Genomic DNA, 10,400 nt, shown 5'->3' with positions numbered 1-10,400 from the left:
CGGCCGGCTCTTCTTTATCTTCTTTTTAAAAACGCGTTGATCCCTCCGCGCGAGTTTTACGGTTGGAAGAAGCTGAGGGGAGGCGCGAGTGGGGGAAGGGCTAGGGAAGTAGTCCCGTTAAGAATAATAAAATGTTATGTATTAGGTGCGCTGAGGGCATTCGAGGGTGGGCGAAGGTTTGGAGTGTATCGCCTCGGGGCTATAGAGGGGAAGCTGCACATTTTGAATGTTTCTCCTCTGAGAAGTTTTAACACCCCACCAAAAAAAAAAACCAAACCCGCTCCAAAGTCCATGTGGCATTTTGCTACCTTGAACCCTTCCTCCTGACGCGACAAAAACCCGCGCGTAGGAAAGCTTTCGTTGCTGGCGCATGTCAACGTGACTGTGGTAAATCTCCCGTGGAAGGGAGTTCCGTCGGTTACCTCTGGCCAGAAGGACGACTAGAAGTTTTTGCCCAGATTTTCCTGATCATGTTGAATACAGAGGGCAGGGGCAATCTTTTCCCACCCTCAGATTTGATGCAAGAAGCTGTTTTTCCGTTAGCACCGCCGCATAGCAAAAAGTGTTTACCGATTACAGTAGAGTGGTTAAAGTTAGATTAGGTGCAGTCTTGGGAAGAAAGCCACACTAAAGGGAGGAGCAGACTGGTTTCTCACAGAAAGAGAATAGGACCTCTTCATTTTGCCTCATATCTCAGGTTCTACAGAGGCTAGAAATCTTTTTATTTTTAATATAATGGTACCTAGGAGCCAGTATAATGGTTCGAATGCTGGACTTTCCCCACTTTTGAGCCATGAATCTCACAGGATGACCTTGAGTCTCTCAGCCTAACCTACCTCAGAGGATCGTCGTGAGGATCAAATGGGGAGAGGGAGAACCATGGACACCACCTTTGCGTCTTTACGCCAGCAGTTCTCAGGGACAGGAGTTTCTATCACATTCATGGTACCAGTGTAAGTAACTTCCTTTGCTGCATTGCAATGCTGCAAAATGAAAATAAAGATTCCATGTTCGTTCCTGCATTGCAGGGGGGTTGGACTAGATGACCCCAGGGGTCCCTTCCAACTCTTAGGATTCTATGATTCTATGTCAACAGCACAACATCACCACACAACAAGCCCACACAAGGCAGCAGCTGCACATATATGCACATAAACACAGACGTGAACCCAAGTTAGGGTAAGTGAACAGGACAGATCAAATTTCATTTGGGGAGTAGGATAGTGTCTAGCAGGCAAACCAAAGCAATAACAAGAAAGGGAAACGATCACAATCATCATCATCATAAATTTTATATATCCCATCCATATGATTGGGCTGCCACAGTCATTCTGGGTGGCATCCAACAAAAATACAAATAAAGCTTTTTTAAAAAAATAAATAAAAATCAAACATTAAAAGCTTCCCAAAGCACCTCACCAGAACCTCAATTACTGCACAGCAGTTTGCAGAAAGGAATATATCTGAAGTGAATTGACTGGCAGCAGGTGGCACTGTTAGATAGAGAATGTTTCAGAAATATTCATCAGGAGAAGATCTGCCTGCTTGTGTAAGGTGAAAGAAAGCAGCAATACATAACTTTTCAAGATTTCTTTCCTTTATTGGCATAAGTTAAAACAGTAAAATCATAAAATTAATACAAAGTCATCCAAATACATTGCTAATCCAAACACAATATATAAAAGACTAGATAACCACCATTGAATAAATCAGGCAACTTTAGATTTAGCTTTAAAGATTTAGGCTAAGTACCCCAAAACAATCTTGGTAGTTTTGAGAGTATCATCCCTCAGGAAATATTGGATTATAGACTCTTTGCAAATCAATATTTTGAGCTCTAAGGAAGTCGGTAGGAGATCTCTGCGATGGGTGTTGAGAAGAGGGCAATCCAAAAATATGTGATGTATTGGTGTTTTCTTATTACAGGAACAAAATCTGATCTGGAAGGAGATTTTTTGAAACCTTCCAAACAATACAGATGAGGGGAATGCATTTAGACGAGCTAGCACAAAAGCTCTGCTATACGATGGAGTATCTAAATTATAAAAGTAATTAGGCATTACTCCATGGTGGGGCAGCAATCCTTTTCAAGACTCCAAGGGATATGGTGAACCTGCTCTCCTTGCAATATGGATGTAAATTGAATTCTGAAAACAAGTTAAGCCCTTGTCTGTTTTAACAATCCACAGTACAGTGAAAGGTGTGGCCATAAACAGGGCAGAGAAACAGTTTGAAAGTGTCAGCTCCAGATACCCTGTTCCCCTCATGGCCTAAAACTGCACAGAGCAGTAGTATGCTGTCAAGGCTCACAGCATACTAAGAGCTACAGTTCTATGTAAATAGGTGTGATTGTAAGGGCACAACACAAAGACAACTGGAGGCCTCATGGATGATGATATTGTGCTCACAACCATTACAAGTTAAGGAAACACAGCAGTCTGTGGTGTAACTTGGATGGGGCAGAACAGACCAGATTCTTTAGACCCGAGTGTGTAAAACACACCCAGAAGCCTTTAATCCTTTTTCTTACTGTAGGGATGAGGAACCTGTAGTTCTCCAGATGATGCTTACAAACCACTTACAAACGTGTTGCTATGAGAAATTCACAATAAAATCCTGATGCTCTTTAAAAAATTTTTATTGAATATAAGAAGAAAAACAAACAATAACAGGAACAGACATAAAGACCCCCAAAACCCTCCTGCTGATGGTACAATGGTACATTGTAATTATACAATGGTACATTGTAATAAATTCAAGTTTTCACATCAACATTTGTTTCTACAGCATAAAGGGTAGAGCACAAAGTCTGAGCAGCAGTCAGTTCATCATTCACAAAGAAAGAAAAGTTATTTTTCCTGGAAGGAGATGTAGTCTGTGATTACAACATCCAAATTTGTAATGCTGCTGCTGATAATCAGTATGTAAGTCCAGTATTGTTGGTGTATGTAATAAATTGCCAAAATGCTGATGAATTTTGATGAGGATTTTTTTTAATGCAAAATGTAGAGAACTGAATTTTAGATTGGAAAAATTAGAAATTAGAGAGAACCGAAACTTATCGATTCTTCCATCCCTTGCTGGCTGGAGTAACTATTATGATTAGTAAGCTACTGATTAGCTCATCCCACCCTGCACTGCTACTATTTCATTATCTGGGACAGAGGCTTTCAAACTTCCTTCCAGAAAAGCCTGGGCTTCCCTCAATGTTTATCAGGCTCTTCAGTTAGAAGACCGGTAATGGTGGCAGTATCCTCGAAACACACCTTGCACGCCACTATCAAACTTCCATGCCAAGTGCAGCCATGGGAGAGAGCTAGTCATTGTCCCAGGATGCATTCTCAGTTTGCACTAAGCACCAGTAGTAGGGATAAGCGAAACTGCCCATTTCAGCTTTTCTCAGTTTCTCATTTTCCAATTTTTTCTTTAAAAAGAACCGGACTTTTTGAAGTTTGGAAAGTGATAGGGAAATGCATTGAAAAGTGTGGGGAAAGTGTAGGAAGATGTGCAAAGACTTGGCAAGCAAATCAGGATGAACGCAGGCTGAATACACATGCTGTATATAAACCCCTTACGCTGGCAAACAAATCAGAATAAATGCTCAGTAAGAAACAGATACAATCTGAGCCCCGTATATGCTTTGTGCAAACAAATCAGGGTGAATGCTCAATAAATAGGTTGTCTGGAGGAGCTGGCTAGCAAAAATACCTGAATGTTTATACTCTCACTAGCATGAGGAAAATGCTTGAGGTGCATACATCATCATCACTGCTTAATATTGATAAATGCATCTAAAATATACTGGCTGTTGTACATGGATAAAGATTCCTGCCTGCTGACTCACAATCGAAAACACATGAGACAATTTTGTATGCACCATACATTTAAAGCACATTTACAGCACATCTCCCACCCCCAATAACCCTGAAAACTGTAGTTTACCCCACACACAGCTATAATTCCCAGCACCTTTAATAAATGACAGTTTATTGCTTCAAATGTGCCATAAGTGTATGTTGTATCCACAGTCTTAAGGAGAGGGGCAATGGAGAGAATGGGAAACCTTTGTATTTGTTGAGTGAAAAGCAACTTTTTTTTAAAAAAAGAGTTAAATCCTGAACAGTTATGAACCTAGCAGTAGGAAGGAAAATAATTGAAAAAATCAAATAGAATATCCAGAAGGAAATGTGGGAGAGAGACATTTTGAATCAGTTCTTAAAGGAAGACAAAGAAAAGGACAGAAAAGGAACAAGAGAGCAATGCACAAGGGACTGTGGGAGAAAAATGCAAGGAAATTAGAAATAACATAAAGGGAATGAATTCTGAGGATGAAGCTTTGTTTTCGGTGAAAGGAGAAGAATACAGAAGCAGCAATAAAAAGATTAGAAGAACAACTATCATGAAGAGGCATAGAAGGTGTTTAAACTTAATAAAATGATGAGGGGTGCCATTTGTGCAGGGCCAGGACATCTTGCTACTTGAGTCAGAGCAGCAAATCCTCCCCCCCCCCCCATCTAGAACCCAAGTCTGGTTGAGCTATTTCGGCACCTGAGGCAGAAAGCCCTACAAGTGCTTCTCTTCCCCCCACACCCTCTGCCGTAAAAATACATTAATAATTAAATATAACTTTGTTGCCCTATCATGACTCTCAGCCACTTGTGGCAGCTGCCTCACTCAGGCTTATGGTAGGGCCGGCCAACCCTGTGTTGGTGTGTCTGCATTTTCTTTGAGAGTGATTACTGGCAAGCAAGGATAGAGCTAGTTTAGCTGTCAGAGAAGCCTGGGGCACTAAATATGATTTAGTGTGGCGTCTCCTTGGCTGCTGATCCAAAGCTCACAACAACCCTTGTCCTCCCAAGTCTCTCAGCCTAGCTCACGAGACCCCGCTCTGTTCTCAGAGACCCAGGTGTTCTGGCAGAAGCACCACTCCTTTCTAGACAGCACAAGAGTTCTGGCTGGCAGGCCTCCCTACCATCTTGAAGGTGCCCTGCCCACCCCCTTCTCTGCCCCGGGCACTCTGCCTGCCCCTATGTCACCGCCATTCCAGTTATTTTTAGCTCTCCCCTCCTCTGATCAGTGTACTGCTGGGGATGGGGGCGGTGCTGGTTTTTTTGGCAAGGGGGCCAAGAGTCTGTACCGTCCTGGGCAACCTGATACCTCTAGGTCTGAGGAAAGTGTTTACAGGCAGAAACCTTGGACGCTGGCACTAGAAGGCAGGGGTGTTCTCAGAAAGGGGACATAGAGAAGGGCAGTGGGGAGGGGGATCTAGATTGCGGGTCTAACCCCTTTGCAGAGAGAAAACCAGAGGAAGCTTGAATGCAGTGGAGCAAGAGGGGAAGAGTAAGGGAGGTGGCACGTGGGTGTCAGTGGCAGGAGACTGGCATTACAAAAACAAGTTCATGCCAAGAAAGGAAAGAGATGGTGTGAAGTAGGGAAGGGGTAATAAGCAAATGAGAAAGAGAGAGAGAGAATCAAGCCAGAAGCGAGGTCAGATATGCTTGAAGTAAGGAGTGGATCAGTGAAAGGAAAGGAAAGGAAAGGGAGCTAGAACGGCAGGAAAGTAAGAGAGAGAAGATGCCATCTGAGATTCAGATAACGGCGTGAGTGAACTGATATTGGGAAGTGTACAGATAGCTGAACAGCCAGAAACCATTCTCTGGAGAGGGAGAGGGCATCAGGGTGAAGTCCAGCTCATGGCTCCTGACCTCATGCTAGGATCACTGTAGCTGCAAACCTGCCATGGAGAAGCTATTGCCACCAACAGCAGTGGACAATGAACCCATTGCCAACGGCGGGGGGTGTCGGCACAAGGACTGCTGTGAGCGGGTGGTGATAAATGTTTCGGGCCTACGCTTCGAGACCCAAATGAAGACCTTGCTCAGGTTCCCTGACACCCTACTAGGTGACCCGCGACGCCGCGTGCGATACTACGACCCACTGCGTGGTGAATACTTCTTTGACCGAAACCGGCCCTGCTTTGACTCCATCTTGTATTATTACCAGTCGGGAGGGCGGCTCCGACGACCAGCCAACATCCCCATTGATGTTTTCCTGGAGGAACTCAAGTTCTACCAGCTAGGGGAGGAGGCACTCAGCAAATTCCGCGATGATGAGGGCTTCATTAAGGAAGAAGAGCAGCCCATGCCTGATAGGGAGTTTCTCAAGCAAGTGTGGCTGCTCTTTGAGCATCCAGAGAGTTCCCAGGCTGCTCGCATTATCGCAATAATATCAGTGATGGTCATCCTCATCTCTATTGTGATCTTCTGCCTGGAGACCCTTCCTGAGTTTCGAGATGAGAGGGACATGACGTTGCCGGTGAGTGACTAGTTCCACATTGATCTTTCTTCTCTGCACTTGCTTCCAACGTTTGCCTTCTCTTAGTGGCACTGCCATAACATTTTTAGTAGGTTCCAAATCAGGGTGAGGTCTAGAGGGTGGCAATATTGGGCATTTGCCAGGGCTCCAAGTCCAGCAGAGGGCCCACCACCCTAGCAATGCTACCATTTCCAGTTTGTTCAGAGTATCCAAGAAGGTCAGGTATCAGAGAGTTCTCTCCCGGTGGGACGGGCACTGAAGGTGCCATTCCTGAGTCCAACATCCTAGAGCCAGCGGCATTAAAAGGTATTCTTATTTCCTATCCCTCAAAATTGTCAGATTATAACTAAGCCTTCTCCAAAGTTCCCACATTCTATACAACTTTCATATGAGTCCTGCTTCACTACTGAGATTTGGAAATAAACATCTACCACCACTACCATCAAGATAGTAGTTCCACTAAAATATAAGGGTATTTTTTCAGAAGAGAAGGCAGAAGAGAGGGAGAATCAATTGATGGCAAATATTAAATTTGACGTATGAAAAATGTCAAATGTGACTTTCATATTTTATTTTTTAAAACCCTTCTTTTTATTTCCCATTCACCACATTACTTTCACTTGGAAACCTGAGATTTAGGATGTCTCCTTGTAAAGAGTGATAGAGCAAGTCTTCAGTCTATGAACCCCCAAGGCCCCAATATCACATAATATAAATTCCCCAAATAAACTGTTTCTTACCTATAATTGCAGAAGCTCTTTAGTGGGAGTCACATATGACCAGCTGTGAATATTGGGGGCTGCTGTCTAGTATTGGAAGAAACAGGAGGCAATTCAAAAAACTACTGATGAGTCAAATAAGTGAATTTTTGGGGAAGAACTTCAGCATTCTCTTCTCCATCCCCTACTATCCCTCAGAGATATAGGTCCATATTGGCCTTTCAGGGCCATCATTAAGATGAAAGTAGCAGAAATAGGGATAAATCACAAGCTATAATATTATGGATTGGTAAGTATATCTCCTGTGAGGCTATGACATCCTGGAATTGTGGAACAATGTCTTAGCAATGAAATACATCCCACAACCCTGCATGCTATGCTTTCATATTATTAGCATTTTATCTTTATATTTTAGAGGCAACCTGAACACCTTTGAGAAGGGTAGTAAAAGTGGATTCATACAGCTTTGGTTGCCATCATCTAGCCATAAATACATGTAGAAAATGATAGTGGGAAGGGTCCCATTCCAATACACATGGAGATTAATGTTGATGGGCCTACAGCCTCACCATACCTTGGGCCCTTCCGATGTCCCACCTACACATGTGTCTCTATTGGGAACAATCCTGTGGCAGTGGGAGAAACATTTGCATGAATTCACACTTGGAGGTTTAATGTTATGAAAAGATGCCTTTTCTAGTCTACAGCCCCAAACTGCAAACCTTCAGAAGCCCCAGATCATGTTGCCATCTCCAGTGCCTACACCATCTGTGTGATATTTCTAACCCCCAGTCACTGCCGGGTGGTTATAATCAATCTTCTGATGCTGTGGAATGGGCACACTGTTTTCACTCTTTACTAGACTATGTCCCGTTCATCTTCCATGACCACTGGATCTGCTTTGACCTTGGTGGAATGTAAAGCAACAAATACATTGTACTGAATGTAACTCAGTACATATTGGCTGATTTGGATTTAGGTCCCATCTGCACTGTGCATTTGAAGCCTATCGCTTTAAATAGCCATGGCTTCCCCAAAAGAATCCTGGGAACTGTCATTTGTTAAGAGTACTGATAATTGTTGGAAGATTCCCTATGCCCCTCAGAAAGCTCTAGTTCCCAGTGTGGTTTAACAATCAATCCATTTCCCCCAAGGAACTCTGAGAATTGTAGCTCTGTAATGGAAATAGGGGTCTCCTAACAATTCTCAGCACCCTTAGCAAATTACAGTACCCAGGATTTGGGGCTGGCGGGGACAAAGACAACCCATTGCTGTTTAAAGTGTATGATATTGCTTTACATTTATAGTGCAGGTAGGGCCTTAGACCTGGAGATCAGGAATGCCAGTGTGAAACTGGTCAGAAAAATAGGATCCATGTGGTAGGATCTTTAAGTGGTTCTTAAGGAAACCTGCAAAAGAGAAGAACTGCTGTGGTGGATGAAAGCTGGGTGCTACAGGGCTTTGGAGTGAGTAATCCCATAACAGTGGCTAGTAAGATCCCTGTGTGGTATGATTAGATCAGGTGACTTAGAAAGAACAGAGAGATTCCATCATCCTGGGAATAGGGAGGGACTATGTTGAGGCTCATCTCTAAAACTTGTGGAGAATGCATTTCCCACATCAGTGAGCTAACATAACCTATGTGCTAGGGACTAAGAGATTCCAGGTTGGAAGATATGGCTTTCAAACAGAGCTCAGCAGTTTATGCTTTGAGGCAGAGTGAAGCAGCCACCTCAGGCAAGTGATTAGGGGCATCATGAAAGGGCATCATATAAATTATTATTTCATTATCTCTGTTGTATTTTTGCCACCCAGGAAGAGTGTTCTTCTAGGATTTTGTGCCTCAAGTACCAAAATACCTTCACTGGCTTTGGGTACTATACACCTTGAGCTGAAGAACACCAATTGCTGCTTTCCCCATCAGGCAGCAAAATAGCTTAGCTTATTAGAAATAACCGCTGACTAGAGAGCTTGGCCATAACATAATATTTTACATGGAAGTACCGGAGATAGCTGAGTCCTGTTTCTGATCTCTTTTTCTTCTCTCTCTTCTCTGGTCACATCCACACCATAGATTTAAGGCATTCTTAAAGCACTTTAATAGTCACGGCATCCTCCAAATAATGATGAGAAGGATTCACCATCACAGAGCTACAATTCCCAGCTACAGTTCCCTGGATATTTGGGGGGAAACCATGACTGTTAATGTGGCATAAGAGTACTTTAATTGTATGGTATGGATGTGATAAATTTATTTTCCCTCCCCTAAGACTGCATATCATGGAGTTCCCAATCCTGTATTTGTCCCTTTATCATTAATATGAAGATGGGAGATGTTTGCAAGCAAGTATAGTGGACAGGAAGTGGATGCTTAACTCTTCCTCTCCTTGTCAATTCTCCCTTACAGTCTCTTCCCCCAGATGTTTCTACCTAGGCCCTCCCATCACCACTCATCCAGCACTGAGGCCAAAAAATAAGTTCATGTGTGCCTGTGTAATTTGTAGCTGTACAAAAGTTAAGTGATGGGGATGGGATGCAAGAGTCCTGATTTCCACTCTCTCTCAACCCATTTAACCTCCTTTCTAGAGAGCCATTTCAAACCTCTTAGACCTTCAGAAACATGCACTCAAAACTCTGCAGGAGTATTTGGCAGAGAGAAATCACAGCAGGAAATTAGAGGGCAGATAAAACTGGGAAGTTGCGGCAGGAAAACATTGGGCTGAGAAAGGGTTAAGCTGCCTATTCCCCCTATTACAGTATTTATCCAGGCAAAAATGTACACTGTCAAAGTTGAGATGATTTGCTAAAGGTCGTCATAGTACACGCATTTGTGTCCCACAGTTAGTTTACTCTAAACCACTAGACACTTTCCAAGAGGGCTCTGGAGTTCTGGCTCCCAGCTGTCGTATTTCTCTGCAGGAATTGAAATAGGGTGTATGTGTGGTGGGTGTTTAACTTTGCAGGGGGATTAGACCCATTACCCTTGATGAATGTGGACTCAGCTGTATGGCAGCATGTGGGAGAGGGAGCCGTGACTATTTAGTTAGATTTAACGGAAGAAGGTTGACTTAGAGTTATCTGTATTTACATCAAGGGTGTGGCATCTGTGGCCCTCCAGATGTTCTAAGACTACAACTCCCATCATCATTGACCATTGCCCATGCTTGCTTGGGGCTGATGGGAGTTAGAATCTGGCAGTATCTGGAGGGCCATAGGTTCCTCTTTCCTAACTTACACTCTTCTTGTTTTCTTGTTGGAACATTGCACAACACAGCAAATGAATTTCTCAAATGGAGTGTGCTCTTTTTCAGTCATGTGTCTGGTAGTTCTGGTCCTTCAACTGATCTAAGCAAATTCCTTCACATG

The 10,400-nt window shown here is 43.3% G+C and overlaps 1 protein-coding gene and 1 long non-coding RNA gene across 3 annotated transcripts in view; both read left to right on the top strand.

Moving 5' to 3' along the window:
• Nucleotides 1-10,400, top strand: part of LOC310830275 — a 274,706-nt gene that overhangs the window by 144,322 nt on the left and 119,984 nt on the right. The window lies entirely within an intron of this gene.
• Nucleotides 44-10,400, top strand: part of KCNA7 (potassium voltage-gated channel subfamily A member 7) — a 28,709-nt gene continuing 18,352 nt past the window's right edge. The window contains exons 1-2 of one of the 2 annotated variants that reach the window (XM_083709552.1): nt 64-953; nt 1,927-6,315. In XM_083709552.1, the coding sequence (XP_083565678.1) occupies nt 5,740-6,315 (576 nt within the window). In that variant the 5' untranslated portion in view covers nt 64-953; nt 1,927-5,739. Of the gene's footprint in view, nt 6,316-10,400 lie in introns of both variants that reach the window. The other variant, XM_083709551.1, reaches the window with a different exon arrangement.

The sequence above is a fragment of the Podarcis gaigeae genome, assembly GCF_964106915.1.
Source record: "Podarcis gaigeae genome assembly, chromosome: 13".
In the NCBI taxonomy this organism is placed as follows: Eukaryota; Metazoa; Chordata; class Lepidosauria; order Squamata; family Lacertidae; genus Podarcis; species Podarcis gaigeae.
This window is presented reverse-complemented; position numbering and strand designations above follow the sequence as displayed.